This window comes from Dipodomys merriami, unplaced genomic scaffold (genome assembly GCF_024711535.1).
Source record: "Dipodomys merriami isolate MVZ:Mamm:240054 unplaced genomic scaffold, mDipMer1.0.p SCAF_142, whole genome shotgun sequence".
In the NCBI taxonomy this organism is placed as follows: Eukaryota; Metazoa; Chordata; class Mammalia; order Rodentia; family Heteromyidae; genus Dipodomys; species Dipodomys merriami.
This window is the reverse complement of record NW_027202738.1, coordinates 201,150-219,218: the sequence shown is the minus strand read 5'-3', so window position 1 is coordinate 219,218 and position 18,069 is coordinate 201,150. Positions and strand designations below refer to the sequence as shown.

Genomic DNA, 18,069 nt, shown 5'->3' with positions numbered 1-18,069 from the left:
TCTAGGCCATGAGTTCAAGTTCCAGGACCATCAATAAACAACAACAACAACAACAACAACAACAACAATAATAATAAAAATAATAACAGCAGCAATTACCAAAACAAAAAATGTGGTAGAGCACCTGTCTTTCAAGAGTAGAGCCCTGAGTTCCAAAGTCCAGTACTACCAAGTTAAAAGAAGCTTATCCAAAAAGAAACTGAAAATAATCACTTCTAGTATTTCCTTTCAGACTGTTTCTATGTACTTTTACTGAGAAATGAAAAACCATGTGTTTCACAGCCATCATGATGCCTTATGCTCGTATAGCTTCACGAGCTTAAGGTTTTCTCCCATGTGATGCTGAGGTTTCAAAATATGGTGTTAATAGATATAACCTCTTTAAAGCAACTTTATGCAAGTTTTTAAAGAATATATAGCCACATATAATTAGGATTTCACTACCTAGAACACCAAAAAGACCTAAGTATAAAAATGGAATCCTAACATAACTTAAAAGAAATACAATGCTGCAACCATAGGAGGACAGGATTAACTGTGTTTACTCCCCAAATTCTACTTTGTCCTTTACCTAGGTGATGGCGGCAAACTTGCGCATAAAGTTTGAGTCTGGAATGATTGTCATTCTCCTCGCCGCTCCAGGGCTGGTTAAACCACTCGCTCACAAGTTCATCTGCCAGCTTCTGGGCCACAGTCTTCCCCACACGCATGATTCCGTCGCGTAGCACTTTGCAGATGGGCTTGTGCTGCCCAAGCTTACACATCTGAGACCACAAAACAAGATGGTTACTGACCAGTGCCCCCTCATTCCATTCTTGTTACCTTCTGCTGGCAAAAATGCGCAGGCACTTCCCCATGTCAAGTTATCACACACAACCAAACCATTATCATCAGCTGCTCCTTTCTGGTTGTTATAATGTGCCCTAAAATTGCTGTCTTTACCTCCAAAATGTGGGCTCTAAGGAAAAGTGTTTCTTTGCCTAAGCAAAGATGACGGGACAATGTTGAGCACTACCTGGTTGCTAATGAGCAAATAAATACACCAGATTCCTGACTACTAAGGCTGATTGAGATGTTTGTTCACCAACACCTCCTCTATAATCCTTAAGTAATCATGTTTCCCCACACCATTAAAATTTTAGGGGGTCATCTATATGGTTAAAAACATTCTGGACATCACCAATAGCAGAGGTCACTGAAGCAGTAGACATGCTGATCATTTTTGGGGGGGCGGGGGGAGGGGTACATCATGGGGCTTGAACTCTGAGCCTAGGCACTTTCCCTAAGCTCTTCAGGTCAAGGCGAGCACTCAATCACTTGAGCCACAGTGCCACTTGGAGATAAGAGTCTCATGGACTTTCCTGCCCAGGCTGGCTTTGAACTGTGATCCTCAGATCTCAGCCTCCTGAGTAGCTAGGATGACAGGCGTGAGCCACCAGCATCTGGCCTGATCACTTTTTAAAAAAATAAATAGTTAATTGAGCACAGTAAGATTCTGCCCTTACTCTCCAGGATACTCACTGGGTGGTTATGGCAAAAAAATGAACAGAAGGGGCTGAGAAGGTGGCTCAGTGGTAGAGCGCTTGCCTTGCATGCATGAGGCCCTGGGTTCAATTCCTCAGCACCACATAAGCAGAAAAAAAAAAAAAGCCGAAAGTGGTGCTATGGCTCAAGTGGTAGAGTGCAAGCCTTGAGCTGAAGAGCTGAGGGACAGCGCCCAGGCCCATAGTTCAGACCCCATCCCCCCCAAAAATGAACAGAATACCCTGAAAAGTAAACTGCTTACATTAGTGTCCCTTAATAGAGGTGAGGAAGGGAAGGCTGACCCGGCCCCCAAGAAACCTCTTGAGTACTCTAATCCTAAGCAAGTGTGAATTACTGCCAAAAGAGTATCCCTAGTAAAGTCGTTAAGAACAATAGTGCTACTCCTTCTAAAAAGATCTAGAAATCCCTTATGCTTTGTAGCATATACTGAAGGCTCCATTCGAGATGATGATGTGCTTTAAAAGTTGCTGAGACAAGTTGTCTGTGATAGACTACTTGTGAACTAATAGTATGTTGCATCCAAAGACCAGGCAGTGCTAAGAAATGACTATACTGAGATTTGTATGGCTTAGCAGATGCCATTACATCACATCTGAGCACCTCCATTCTTTCAACTAACTCCTAAATTTACTTGGGTTCCACATTTACCCATACATTTATAAATAGGAATGTTCTGCTTTGGAATTTGAGATTCAGCATCTTAGTCAAGGACCACTTTTTAAATGCTTGTGAGCTAGGCCTTGGTGGTTTATGCCTATAATCCCAGTTACTCAGAAGGCTGAGGGTTATGGTTCAAAGCCAACCCAGGCAGGAAAGTCCATGAGACTCTTATCTCCAATAAACTATTAAAAAAAAAAGCCATAAGTGGCTTTTTAAGTGATAGAACACTCATCTTGAGCAAAAGAAGCTATGGGACAGCACCCAGGCCCAGAGTTCAAAGTCCCAGGACTGGCAAAAAAAATAAAAATAAAATGCTTACAATGTGCCTGACACAGTTATAAACATTCAAACAGATATTAATTTCAATTAACCTTGCCAAATATGAAGATACTCAACATATAAGTCACAAAGAACTTCACAGTTTATGTACTTCAGCAAAAGAAATGTGACACTCTTTACAGACAGACATGAATCTAACTTTTCAAAACTACCAGGAATTTATACACTTAAGATATGAGATATCTACATGGTGCTTATATTTGTTTTTTTTTTGTTTTTTTTTTTTATTTAATTTAATTTTATTTGTGAACATACTGTACAGAGGAGTTACAATTACGTGGGCAGGATAATGCGTACATTTCTTACCAAGCATTGCAGCCTCCTCCTTTGTTTACCCTTCACATCCCTTCCCAGCCTCCCCCCTCCCCCAATGGTGCGTATATTTGGCCATTACTTTTTTTATCTGAATCAAAATTTTTGTATTAAGATGAATTTAAGTAGTGTTAAACCACAATAGGTACATTATTCATTGCACATCTTTTAGCTCCAATTTTTTTTTAGCTAAACTATTTTTTTTATAACATTTTCAGGTACTCTTACCTATCTACCTACTCCCCGAAATAAATCAAAAGAGCAGGTATGCTTTTCGTAAAGCTCTTAGACAAAGACCTCTCTCCTGCAGTGAGTACTGCTTATAAACTCTGAGCTCAGAATGGGAAAACAGGGTGGAATTTTCAGCCACATAAGGCTAGTGCAGGAATGTCTTCTTTATCTAATAAAATGCAAACCTACAGGAATAAAACAATTCATTTCCAGAAAAAAATCTCTTAAAGTGAACTCTTTCACCTCCATTCGTGGTGTCCTTAAGAGACCTAACTTCAACAGACAAGCTTGCACTTTCAAACAGTCGAGTCAGGAGAACAGGGGTGCCCTCATAAAAAGGTTGCTCTCACCTCGTACACAGCACTCAAGTCCCTGAAGAAAGTTTTGGCTCCTTCGAGCAAGGCCTCATTTTCGGGACACACCACAATATAGGCAACATCGCGGCGGCCCCCGTACGGGTCCAGCAGCAGCCTCTCCCAGAAGGGCAAGGAGAACGGAGAGACGGTCAGGAAGTCCTTGTCATAGCCCACCAGCAGAGTGGGGATGGGCAGCGGCTCCGGGGACTCCTCTGAGCCTAAAACAGCAGCAACATTAGGAAGGCGCCTCACAGCCTGCTGCCCACAACCAAGGCCCGCACGGCCCCTGGCGTACCACTCCTGATCCTGCCATGTGAAATGTCACAGCCTATTGATACCGCACTCTGCAAAGAATTTCCCAGATCATCTAATTACACAGTCCCTAGTGAAGACCCCTAATTAAATGAGTCAGAATTTACTTGTAAAGGTTCCAAAAGATAAGGCAAACTGAAACACAGGGAAGTTAGCTTTCCAAGTGGCACTAACTACATTGCATTTCAGAGCAGTATTGTGATGGTGACTACAGAGACATCAATCAGAGAACTGAGGACAGGAAAGATGAGAGTCTAACTCTTCACACAGTTATGCCTGTCAAAGATGATTTTCCTGTCTCACTTGAATTATCCCAAGAATGCTTAGAAAACTGGACTCCAAAAATAACTTTAAGAAATAAAAATTCATAAAACAATAGTAATAATAAAGACAAATGTTCCATCTCATCAATGAAGCAAGGACTTGGTCGTTGGCAAAGAGTAGAAGGAGGGGACTCTACCGTAGGTTCCACGTCCTGCCATTTTATGGAACTGCTGCCAGGTTAGTGGCCCCTGCACGTGCTGGATGTTCTCCCAGGTCCGGCCCGTGCGCTTCTTCTGGATGGCATCTTGGAGAAAGGGCTGCAGAGACAACAGCATGCGCACCACATCCTGGGAGGAGAGCATGCTGATGTCCAGCACTGGAAGAGACACGAGAGCAGAGAGGATCTCTGTTAACCCACAACACACATTAATTAGCTACAGGAGTATCTAGGATTCTGGACCTAGGGGTTAAAAGATCTTCTCAATTAGAAAACAACTGACAACTTGGTAATAAAAAGTTAGTAAAAGGGAAATGAGTTACTACAAATAAGAGAGTTTAACTAAAAAATGGTTTGACAAGAGAAAGATTTGTTTCCAAAATTTTCCTAAGAGCTCTGCAATAGTTCTTGATTATCATATACTTCCATTTACAAATAAAAATGCTTTGGCTACATGTTAAGTTAGGATACAAGAAAGAGACGCTTAAAAAAGCATTTGGAATGCTCTTAATATAAAATATTTTCCCAACAAATAAGGAATGCATAAGGAGAAAAAGGGACACTGAAGGCAGCCTGAAGCATACAGAAACACGGCAGAAGCAGCAACAGGATCCAGTCACCTTAAACACACACAAGAAGTGGGGCTCACTGGGTAGGATAATGTAAATGTTCCTTCTGTCAACAGTCACCCTGGGAAGAGATGTTAACCTCTATGCAAGTACACACATGTGAATGTGTATGTGTTTTCTCTGGATGGAAGGCCCCTAACACTCACCGCATTCTCAAAAGGTCTGTGGGAACAGCATAACAGACTTGAAGTGATATGCTATGAATTTGCCTGACTGGGCTCCTGGAGACCTTTCCTCATACCTACTTTTCTGGCTGAACAAGAAAAAGACTTGAAGAAACATGTAAGACATGTCTACCAACTAAATCTGAGTGAGACGCAGGTACTCTTTAAGACCCGTATAGATAAGCTCCTAAGTCAATGAAGAACAGCTTCTATTAGCCTGTATTGGTGATCCTCAGAATTTTTTTTCACCTTTGGGGACAAAACTCCAGGAAATTATACAAATGTAGGTTGTTTGTTTGGGGCTAAGCCCTGTGTTCCTGCATAAGCTTTCCCTGGGGAGCAGAGGCGCTGAGGGCAGCTTTCCCCACTGTACTTCTCCCTCAATTAAATCACCTTTAGGCTCTTTATTTTACTTATATATACATAATATATATAATTATAAATTATAGATAATATAGATAATATGTTACATGTTATATATATTACAATATATATAACCACCAACAACAATGAAGTTTCTCTGTACCTTTGCCTCTACCAAAAGTGGAAAATAAGGGTATTACAGCTTTCTGAAAAATAAAACTAGAGTATTTCTTGTAAGTCCTATTCCTGTACATATAAAATAGAATTTGAAGGCACCTCGTTCATTTACAGTAATATTTGCTACTTTTAAGCATCTTCCCATTTTTCAAACTTGCTCTACAGTAAGAAGCACAGTTCCTCACAGGACAAGTTGATACCACTGATTCATGCAGACTGCTTTTCTGTCCCATGACAGCCAGACAATCCAGAGAAAGGAACCACTCAAGCTGATCCTCCACAGTTTTTCGGGAGAAAGGAAGGTCTCTTTACTTCAACTATTCATTCAGGAGACACTAAGGACCTGCTAAGCACAGGACATTGTCTGAAGCTAAGCAGTTGTAAAACCAAAGATAACGCTTTACACTTTCTTAGGAGTCTTAACTTACTTAGACTATTCGATGATCTCTGCACGCCACACATGCTTTTACCATTCCCCTTTTTAGTCTAATTTAAGATATGCCTATTACTCTCCCCTCAGAAAAACAGAGTTGAGGAAGGCAGGGTAGGTGCTTCATCCTCACACTGTCTTCTTAGTAAAGAAGATAGGATTAGCCCACCTTCTACTCCTCACCTGCACTGTTTTGTGTGCTGACCACCTTCTCGCTTTGGAACACACGTTAGCCCTCACTTCTTCCTAAGACAGGCCCCACTCTGCTCCACCCCTCTATGCTCCCTTCTCTCCCTATCCATATTTCGCTCAGCTCTGCCTTGGCTTCCTGTACACTTTCTTTCCTCCTCAGTGAACTCTGGGTTCTGGAATTACCATGCATATGACAAATACTTGTCTTCTGAGCTCCAGCCCCAGTCTCTACCCAGAGATTTCAAAAGACATCTTAAAAACTCCATTTATGACCTTTCTCCCCAGACCATGTCTTACAGCTGCGGATATATGAACGATAGCACTGTCTATTCAAGGACATAATTTACGGGATCTTTAATCCCCTCCCAAACTCAATCCAGTAACAAGTCCTGCAATAACACTTCAAAGCACCTCTACAATTTGTCTACTACTTCCCCACCATAAGGCAAACTATGGTTTCTTATTTGATCTGAAGTCTTCCAGATTAATTTCTAATCCACATCAGAATTATGGTCAGAATACATGTTTCTTATTCTTGTTCGCCCCTCATGATGGTCTCACATTTTCTTCAGACACATTTTAGTGTGCTCTGAAGACCTGATTCCCACCATGTCTTAAGGGCTCTTTATAACCCAGTCTCTGCTAACTCCTAACCTGAGGGCACAATTTAGTCTAACTCCGGACCTTCACACTCATCTCTCCTGTCTAGGACACATGATCTGCTTTCTCTTCTTCCTCAGTGAGAAGATCTCTGAGCAAATGCTACCACTCCAAGGGAGTCTTTCCCAACCTCCTGTGCAAGGTAGCCTCTCTGTTCCATGTTCTCATCTCTTACAATGACTGATTTCAACGTGCTGACCTACATAATTGATAAATGTCCAACTGTTCATTTTCCCACATAACTTAGAGAGCTCACAAAGGCAGATGCCTCCTCTCTGTGTTACACACATCACAGTGGAGTGTAGCAGCTAAGGCAAGGGATTTGCCTGGCACTCTTAGAGCCTAACCCCGAAGTGTTTCGTCAGCTTGGGTTTTTATCTCCTCCACTGCCACAGTGCTAGGGATTGAACTCTGTGCCTCATGCAAGCCAGCTAGGGATCATTCCAGCCAACCTGCAGCACTAATGCTAGAGACCCTGGGATATGCTCCAGGAATCACAGCACTGTAGTAAGAGACACAACACACTGGGAAACCAGAGGAAGGTGAAAATGTCCACTGAACCATCAGTCTCAAGGAAGCAACTTCATGGAAACCTGACCTTAAAGAATGGATGGACGTAGGCAACAGGGTACACAAATTACCAGTTTACACAGTCATGACAACTTGGACATGTAGGAGCCACGGGATGCCAATATGAATTGCTTACTTGTGATTAATACAAGAGGAAATTTTCACAAAACAATTACTCTTCTCCAGTCATGTTTCAATAGAAAATATTCCCTCGTTTCTTAAATCTAGGATGAAATCAATACAGCCCTCATTTCAGTGACTTTTATTTTTGACGAGATGAAAATTAAAATTTTTGTTACACAGTAAAGAAAGCCTTCAGTTGTCATCACACCAAGATAATTTTAAATGGAAATCTGTTTTCTGGGCCACTTACCATTGCTGTGAGGCCATGAATGCACAGTGGCACTTCTCACCAAAGCTTCGTCTATTTTTCCACCTGTGAGATTATCCACATACTGTCGCCCCTGCTCCAGTGCATTAAAGCATTCCGTCCAGTAGTCATTATTATCTGCCTGCACCCGGTCATAACTCCAGCTCACACAGGGAACTGTTTGGCGATTGTTAGAGGAAATGTAGTCCAGGAAACTCAGAGAAGCAAAAGGTTGTGTGTGCTGATTCTGCAGGAGGAGGAGAAGGCTTATGGGTGGCTCCAGAGACTTCCTAGCTCCCTCCATCTGAGGAAGAAAGGTGGACTGACACATCATTAAGCGCCTCTCTGCGGCTTGGCCAATATCAGAATTCTTCCCAAAAATATCCAACTCATCTTCAAGGAAGAGTCCCGAGTTGTAGCCAAGTTTGCGGTTCATGATGGCACTAAACCCACAGGTGCAGCGGTACTGGTCCTCATTGGAAGAATCTGGGATGTAAAGCCCAACGTCTGCCCCTTTGATGTTCATGTTGCAGGCACAGATGCAACAACTGTCAAAGTTCCGGTCCTTAAAGATATTCATCACAGAATCTGAGAGAATCAGGGTGACATACAGACTATGGGCTTCAGGAATTGGCTGCATGGTGGCAGGCTCCACAGAGTTAAGGGGCCGCGTGGTAGAGGGGGTAGAGGCTGGTGAGCCCTGATCAGTGCTGTCATATTTAACAGACCCTTGACCACTGGCAGTACCCCCACCTCTGGGAGTTCTTGGAGTCCTGGGGGTTCGTGGTGTGGGAACAGAGAAACGAGGTGTTGCTGGAGATGGGAGGACTCCTGCCCCACTGTTGCTGGCTGGGGCAGCACTGTTCAGTGTCACTGGTGTGTTCATCTGTGGTGTGTTCAGATAGTCTGGATCTGCTAGGCTCCCAACACTAGGCACATTACTGCAAAAAAGAGAAGGCATTATCACATGAGGAAGGGCAGCAAGTCCAGACACCAGAGCCTACCCAATATCACCCCAACCACCACTGTACATTACTCATTTGATTTAAATTAAAAAAAAAAAAAAAAAAGCCTGGTGTTGGTGGCTCACGCCTGTAATCCTAGCTACTCAAGAGGCTGAGATCTGAGAATCATGGCTCAAAGCCAGCCTGGGCAGAAAAGTCTGTGAGACTCTTATCTCCAATAAACCACCAGAAAACTGGAAGTGGCACTGCACCTGTGGTTCACAGGTTACTCAGGATGCTGAGATCTGAGAAACCCCACTCCAAGCCAGCCAAGGCAGAAAAGTCCATGACATGCTATTTATCCCCAATTAATCAGCAAAAAGCTGGACCTGGAGCCATGACTCAAAAGGTAGAAGAACATTAGCCTTGAGTGAAAAAGCAGAGCAAAAGCTCAAGGCTCTCCGAGTTCAGTCCTTGTTATAGCCCCCTTAAAAAAGGAGGGAACAGGAGAACACAAAACAGTCAGTACAGTATACAGAAAACCAAGACAAGAAGAATTCCACAGTACACATTCCTTCTACATCTTTCACATGCAAATCATCCTCACATCAGTCTTTTGAGGAAAATCACTATTTCTGTAAGGATACATGACAATGGGTTTAATAAATTTGAGTTTGAGAAGTTGTAACTACTAACTGGAACTTAGGCATATGAGTTTGGATGCTCAATTAGCTAAAAGATGATAGGATTGAAATTCCATCTAACTTGTGAGTATGGTTTTGTCTCTTTTTTTTTTGGTGGTGGTGGTGGTGGTAAGAAAACTTAGCAGAACTATATTGAGTAAGTAAACAAACATGCAAGAAGACATACAGACAAAAAGCAGACAGACAAGCACAAGGACAGGGGTACACTCTAGCAGAGTATGGGTGCTCTCATAGGTAGGTAGGGAGACACTGGCATTTTTTTTAAAATTTTTTTTTGGGTCAGGTCGTGGGGCCTGAACTCTGGGCCTGGGTGCTGTCCCTCAGCTCTTCAGCTCAAGGCTAGCACTCTACCACTTGAGCCACAGCGCCACTTCCAGCTTTTTTTTTTTCTGCTTATGTGGTGCTGAGGAATCGAACACAGGGCCTCATGCATGCAAGGCAAGTGCTCTACCACTAAGCCACCTTCCCAGCCCAACACCAGCATTTTTGAACCTGAAACTCTGCCAGTAAATTTGCTCCCAGAGGCTAGATCTATATATGATACTAGAATAGTTATAATCAAATACATATAACATTTTAACATTTTTCTAATTTTCCAACTGCAACCCTTTCTTGATTCACATTTTCATAGTAATACGTGACCTGGGTTTTTTTGGGGGGAGGCGGGAGAGAGGGGGGGGATTCTAGCCCATTGCCAGTGCTGCACTTAATTATCAGAAATACTGCACATGCCATAACAGGCTTTGGTGGTAATTAGGAAGATGTGCCTGCAGAAGGAGAAACAGTGTATCCTGCTTTCTAGCTTCTAAAAAAAGATATCTGTGGGATGAAAGGCACTCTTATTCCATCTCTTATTTTTAAATATGTTGTGTATTACATATTGTACAGTTATTTTTGTTCCCTAGGACTGAGTTGATGATCTATTTTCTTATAAGCAGTAATAACTTGGAAGAATAACCAAACAGAAGATAGTGTCTACAGCTGTTTTGTTCTTGTAAGACATTTTCTGGATACACTTTCTGATGTACCTGTGTAAATAGCATACAAGTCTATTCTCTACACTTCGAAATCAAAGGCATTTTTTTTCAGTATTGATTCTCTTATGTACAAATACTGTAGTTAGGGGCTGGGAATGTGGTTTAGAGGTCAAGTGTTTGCCCAGTGTGCATGAAGCCCTGGGTCAGATTCCTCAGTACCACATAAACAGAAAAAAACTGGAAGTGGAGCTGTGGCTGTGGCTCAAGAGTGCTAGCCTTGAGTAAAAGATGGTCAGGGACAGTGCCCAGGCCCTGAGTTCAAGCCCAAGGACTGGCAAAACACAAAACAAAAAACAAATACTGTAGTTAAACTGATGTTTTTTCAATAAATGAAATATGCACTTATTCACAATGTAGAAGAAAAACTAATAAAGAAATGCTTTGTCAAATAATTTTCTTGTGATTCTTTTAATGCCTTTACTATTAGCCTTAAAACCCAAATCAGGCATTATAAAATACTTTTAAATCTGAGACATAGTAGTACCTTGACTATAGATTTAAATGATCCAGAAAATTTGGTTGGCAATTACTATTGTTTCAGATCAAAATAGTAAGTGTGTAACAATGATCTTCATTCGAACTGGATTCCTTTCAAGTTTACCTGTTCAACAAAACCCTGAAATAATTATGTAATTCATACTGGATAAAGAACTAGAACTACTGCCTAAAAATGGAAATGTTTAAACTGTCCCCCTAGGTAGAAAGAATAGATCGTCTGATATAATAATCTGGTTTCTCATATTCAATAAAATTGAGTTGAACATCAACCTTCTAACATAATGTTAGAAGCTGGATATACAACAATGAAAAAGACAGAAAAGTGCAATAGACTTGAGTCAAGTGATCACAGGTACACTGAGTATGACCAAGAGGAGGTCCAGGGTGGTGGAGACTGGATACCACAACACTAGGACCATACTGTGTATAACTATGATGTCAGTCAGATATCCACTCGCTCCACAGGATGGACTTAAATCAAATGAAACTCAAACTCAGATTTAGTCTCACTAGCTACCACACAAGGCCAGTGACTGCCACATAGGAAGTTTTATTCACACTGGCCATCTAGAACACACACAAAAAAATCTTTGGATGGCAAAGAGCAGAGGTAATAGATGTAAACAGTTACCATATGCTCTAAGCTATCCTATCAAATAATAAAAGGTTATGTGCAGTATTTAGGGGAAACCTGCAGGAGGAATGTGAGAGATTAAACCACTGAATGTGTTTCCTGAAGTTTCATTTATTCACAACTGGGAATGCTAACATGTGTGCAGGGTATGTGCTGGTGTGATAGCAGGACCTAAACTAAGTAAGGAAGCTGGAATACCTCTGGAGTACAACAGCGCCCACTTGCCAGGGACTCACAGCACTGTGCTTCTGAGCACATTCTTTCCTACTGGTTATGCAGTTATTTCCATGACACCTCAATAAGCCATTAGCTCTAGAGGCTGTCCAAAGTTCTGGGGAGCAGGAGGAAGAACAGGATCCTCAGACTATTAAATGTTATACAGACAACTCTGAGAAGGCATGAATGTATATCTTATGATACTGTAGCCTGGCTCCCATACCTAGGGTCTTCTCACTATGCCTCCATTAGCTTCTCATTCTGTCACTGACTTCACATACACAAACATGAAGCTGGGTTATTGCATTAAATTTCAATAAGATAGTTTATTAGGAAGACACAAACATGTAGCCCACAGAACGAGTCTGTACCACATATTTGTTTCATTGATTCCTAAAATATAATGCTGAAAAAGCTGCCAAGACTTTAAAAAGTAGAAACCATAAATGTCTGGATTTCCACCAGCACTCCAGAACAGAACACTCTGACCACACTGATCCCACCACTCCATGACAGCAGCTCCACCCACCGAACAGCCATTGTCACTGGGAACAGGGCACAAACCAAGGCCTACTGACCTTGCTGTCCTACAGGGGCAGGTGGGCTCATCTGGGCCCAAATACCAGTTTAAGTGCCTGGTTTCTTATTTTATAGCATTGTATTTTATTAAAACAGTATTTATTCCAAAGAAAGTTGATTATGTTGGTGAGATAAGTACTGTTTTTCCAGATACCAGGAAATCTGTCCAGTGTTCATGAACACCTTTTTCATCCATCAAATCATACTGCCACTGTTGCTGCTTTTCAAAATGATGTGGGGTCAGCGACAGAGAAATTTACCTATATTAATACTGAATTTTAAGGTGCCATTAAGTAATACACTGAAATTATCACTTTACATAAAACACCACTCCCAAAATACAACCAACTCCTATCAATGTCTGATTTAGTGGTAGTCAGATTTCACAATGAATAAATATGAGCACCACACTTCTCTATACAAATAATCCTAATTTGTATAAACAAAAAAAAAAACCTCATTTAGAAACGATTATACAGATAATGGGCACAAAATCATGAATCATCCAAGTCTCAAATGATTTGTTATTGTCACCACTTTTAACAAGTGTTCTCTTGGTCTGAAATAAGGCCCAAAATGAGCAAAGTCTCTGCACGTACTTGTAGCCATCTCTAACGAAAGTGGCTGCGGAGGGCAGGGGCAGTTGTTCGATTTTAGGAGGAATTGCCCACGAAGGCCGAAACAGACAGGCATCGGGTATTTTCAGAGGTAGCAGGCAATGGCTCGGCAACATCTTCAGTGGAGCAAACATGGAGGATCCCACAAATGGTTGAAAAGGTGGAGGTCTGTGCACATATGAAAAGTCCTGTAACAACAAAACAGCTAGTGTTAGTGCCACAGTTGCTCAGGGCTTCATAAACACAGCCACAAAAAAACTGTATTTTTCTTATTGATGAATTAAAAAATTATTACTACCAAAACATTTAGTCAAGACACTATAATTAGTATGCCCAGTGGTACCTCATGCTCAAAAGATTCTTAGAAACTGTGGGTATGACACATAAATAATGTCATTTTTAAAAGTTGTATATGAGGGGATGGAGGTAGGGCTCAGTTGGCAGAGCGCCAGTCAATGAGCAAAGGTATCAGGTACCAAGTTCATGTCTCATCTCAAAAAAATAAAGCTGTATATGAGTCCACTTGAAAACCACCCTGCCTTGAAGACATGAGTACACGGACAATTACCTTTATTTCTTCTGGCTTGGGACTTCCTAATCCATCTTCCACTTCCATTTTGAATTCTGGGAGGTGTGTGGAAACCATACTGACCGCAGGACTCTCCATCATACCTAACGCCGTCACTGTCTCTGGAAGTATCCCATCTTTGTAAGTCATCACAGGTGAAAAGGCAGGATGCTGTTCCAAAGATGGAGGGGTGGGGAACATCCTCTGTAAATCTGCAACTGCTAAAAAAAGAAAACTCTTTGAAAGGCAAACCTACAAATATCCTCGTTTGTACCCAGGCACCCCACTGGGCTCCACAAATAACGCTGACTGAATGTTCACATCAATTACACGTGAGCACACTAAGAACGGAAGCTTCTAAAAAGATGGTCACAAGTAAAAAAAATGATACTTTTCTGAGACTTTACCAATATTCTATAATGCTTTATGATATGACTTTGTACCAATTAAGTGTATAAAATCTCTATTATATTCATTTTTCTTCCAATAGTTACTAAAAAATGTATTAGGTGAATGAAAGGGAAACTGGAAGTGATTTAGATGTAGCTGCACTATTAAAAATTCTACCCCTGGAATATTAAAATTCTATTCCTAAGCACTGATGGCTCATGTCTGTAATTCTAGCTACTCAGGAAGCTTTGATCTGAGGATCCCAGCTGGAAGCCACCCTGGACAGTCCATGAGACTCTTTATCTCCAAAAAGCCAGAAATGGAAGTATAGCTCAGGTGGTAGAGCACCAGCCTTGAAAGAAAAGGCCAAGCAAGGGTGCAAGGCCTAAGTTCAAGCTCTAATACTACTGTGCAGGATGGTGGGGGGGGGGGGGGGGAGGGAATGGGGGAGTGGGCACACAGACAAATTCCATCGTGTTTACAGTGATACATGAAATACTAAAAATAATAAAAACTGGTTTCAGGTGATTTTTGTGCCAACCTTTTGGGGAAACAATTCTGCACGCATTCCAGACTAGAATCAAAAAATAATTTGTTGGATATCAATCATGTGTTTGAAGAAGAAAAAAAAACAAGTATTTTAAGAAATACTCAGAACTGGGAATGTGGCTTAGAGGTGGAGTGCTTGCCTAGCATGCATGAAGCCCTGGATTCAATTCCCCAGTACCACATAATAAGAAAAAGCCAGAAGTAGCACTGTGGCTCAAGTGGTAAGGCACTTTAGCCTTGAGCAAAAGAAGCTAAGGACAGGGGCCCAGGTCCTGAGCTCAAGTCCCAGGACTGGGGGGGAAAAAAAAGGAACAAGAAAGAAGACGAAAGAAAGGGAGGGAGGGAGGGAGGGAGGGAGGGAGGGAGGGAGGGAGGGAGGGAGGGAGGGAGGGAGGGAGGGAGGAGAAGGAGGGGGGAGGGGGAGGAGGAAGAGGAAGGAGGAGAAAAAAGAAGGGGGAGGATGGGGAGGAGGGGGGGAAGGGGGAGGAGAAGGACAAGGGGGACGATGAGGATGAGGACAACGACAACAACTCAAGAGGCCATGTACAGTGTCCTGAGTTTAACTTCAAGAAAAAGAAGAAAGGAAAAGGAAAGAAAAAACCTCCAATAGTAAACAATTCACAATCCTTTTAAAAAAGTCTCTTTAATATACCTGAAGTAATCACTAAAATTGGGTTTATAAAGCTTGGCCACTAGGGGGGAGTCCTGTCCAGCAAATGTATTTAGTTTAAATCAGCAATTTGGAATCCTATTCAAGGTCCCCAGTTCTTATCCTATTGTCTTCAGTGACCAGTGAATAGACTAAGATCTGACTCAAAGCTCTAACCAGAAATTAATACAAAACAACCAGCCCACATTCTGTCCTGAGCTACTGCCTATGGCATAACTGTATAAAGAAATAACAGCAGGCCGAAAGGCACAGTTCAGGTGCCCTGGACACAGTTCTGCTAAGGCCAGGGCCTCCGGGCCTCCGTCCAGTAGAGAAAGCTTGAACAGATGTGGAGTTCTCAAAGGGCTTGCTTGATTTTTTTCTGTCTGGGACAGAGGAGGTTCCAATAACCTCCTCAGAAAGAAAGATGATCACCTCTGGGTTAGATCAGGTTCACCATGGCACAGATACTACCTGTAAAATAGAAGGGGGAACACCCCAGGCAGGGTGGCGGTTTCAACTCTCACTTCCATTGACTGTACTGTGTGTATAAGAGTTCACTAGTGCAAATGGTAAAAAAGAAATCCCCAAAGGTGAGCAAGGCATCTCCTTGCTATGACAACATTCTACCTGTAAGGAAGGGAGCAATCCCAAGAAATAAGAAAAACAATCAAAAAAGAAACTACTAGAGAACTATTTGGTATGCTACGTAATAGATCCTAAGGTGGAAAAAGGTCTTCAAATATAGCAGGGTCCAGATAATCTTTTTTAAATATAGAAGATATAGAGTTTACCTTTAACCTTTCCCAAGAAAAAAGAGCAGTGACTACAAGATTTTAATATAAAATTCAAATGTATTTTATAGTATTATACTGCCTTACAAAAAAATTTCAAATTGCCTTAAGATCCTCAAGTTATGTAAAAAATATTCTTCCAGTCAAAATAATAAACAAAACATAGCCTTTTACTTACAAATATTCTGTGATAAAACATTTTACCAAAAAAAAAGTCCCTATTAGCTTTTAAACTAATATTCTATGATAAAACATTTTATGAGAAAAAGAGAGTCCCTATTGGGGAAGGGAAATAACAAAATGCTGAAATAAGGTACAGGTTGACCCATTGTAACAGTTAGATGTACAGACACTATGTTGAAAATAAACTTCACAACTTTTGGAGGGGGGGAGTTGGGGGTGAGGGAGGGAAAGGATAGTAAAGGAAAACCAAAGGAGGAGGTAACAATGCTCAATAGGAAATGTGCTCATTACTTCACTTATGTAACTGTAACCCCTCTGTACAATACCTTTACAAAAAAAAAAATTTAAGTTCCCATTAAATTAGCTTTTAAATTTCCTCTAAGAAATGTGATGACATCACTTGTACTTTGTGCTGCCTGGTTTTACTGCTGGTGCTCTACATACATGTACAGTTGCACATCTATGCCTGTTCACTTTCACCAAGACAGCGTGCGTACACACACACACACACACACACACACACACACACACACACACACACACACACACGCGCGCGCAAAAACATCTAGGTTCACTCTACAAAGTGTTCTTCCACATTTTTTTTTCCCCCAATCCTGGGGCTTGAACTCAGGGCCTGGGCACTGTCTCCGATCCTCTTTTGCTAAAGTCTAGCATTCTACCACTTGAGCCACAGTGCCACTTCTGGCTTTTTCTGTTTATGTGGTACTGAGGAATCAAACCCAGGGCTTCATGCATGCCAGGCAAGCACTCTACCACTGAGCCACCTTCCCAGCCCTCTTCACCATTTTTATTAACATGTATTCCTGAGAAAGGCCTTAACCTCTCTTAACTTCAATTGCTCATCAATAGAATGTTAGTAATGTCTTCCTCACACTGCATGCTAAATGAGATAATGGATGTACAGAAACCAACATCTGCCACAAAGATCTGAACATGAAGTGATCAAGATGACACAAACTGAGTCTTCACTCCCAATTATTAGGGTTTGACTGGGAAAAGGTAGAACTGATGTTCACTCACAGTGAATTTCTGAAAAGAGCTTTAAGATGATAAAAGGAATTGGCCTTACTCTAAGTTGGTAAGGAAGAAAAATGAACTTTGGTTCTCCAAAATAGAAAAATATGGCTTGCAATTTTCTTCCTAGAAAGGGGCTAAAGTGAAAATAGGAAGTTACCAGAACAAACTGGAGGGAGCTATCTTGCCCCCAGGACCAATGACTTTCTACCTTGCCCCGGCTGGAACTCAGTAGGGACACCCAACCACCTCCAGTGTTAGCCAAGTATTCACATTCAGGAATGGAGTCTTCCAATAGAGGCTATACCCCTGATTTTTGTGTGCCCCTCACCCTAGCACTCAGAAGAGGCTGTGAAAATAGTGCTTACAGAAAAGAAATGATACCATTTCAGAACATTCACTTTCATTTTGCTTCCTCAAAGCCATCTTCAAAGGGACATGATGTCACAGACAAAACTTCACAAAAGCAAGTGCTTAACAAGATCCAAGAAAAATCTCTGACTACCTGACTACCTCCTTCATTATTACATACATAATAATTATGAACATGTAGCTAGTATCTACTAGCTACACAGGGCTACTGGAAATTCAAATCAGAAGTCAACCAAACACATACCAATTTCAAAGAGTATCCACAAAAAGTGAAATATCTTAATCACTTTTCAAACTAACTACACTTAAGAATTATGCTACTTGAAGCCAGGCGCTAGTGGCTCACGCCTATAATCCTAGCTACTCAGAAGGCTGATATCTGAGGATCACAGTTCAAAGCTAGCCCAGGTAAAAAAGTCTGTGAGACTCTTATCTCTAATAAACCACCAGAAAACCAGAGTGGCGCTGAGGATCAAGTGGTGGAGCGCTAGACTTGAGCTGAAAAGCTA

General features: G+C 41.5%; 1 protein-coding gene across 3 annotated transcripts in view; it reads right to left on the bottom strand.

Annotated features, from left to right (window-relative positions):
• Positions 1-18,069, bottom strand: part of Med13l (mediator complex subunit 13L) — a 207,107-nt gene that overhangs the window by 20,908 nt on the left and 168,130 nt on the right. For 2 of the 3 annotated variants that reach the window (XR_011371693.1, XM_070021419.1), the window contains exons 15-20: positions 13,589-13,809; positions 13,003-13,208; positions 7,795-8,732; positions 4,216-4,395; positions 3,438-3,661; positions 572-764 (exon numbers count right to left, since the gene is read on the bottom strand). Coding sequence is in view for 2 of the 3 variants with exons in the window: in XM_070021419.1 (XP_069877520.1) it covers positions 572-764; positions 3,438-3,661; positions 4,216-4,395; positions 7,795-8,732; positions 13,003-13,208; positions 13,589-13,809 (1,962 nt within the window). In the remaining variant the exon portion in view is untranslated. The remainder of the gene's footprint in view (positions 1-571; positions 765-3,437; positions 3,662-4,215; positions 4,396-7,794; positions 8,733-13,002; positions 13,209-13,588; positions 13,810-18,069) is intronic. The other variant, XM_070021420.1, reaches the window with a different exon arrangement.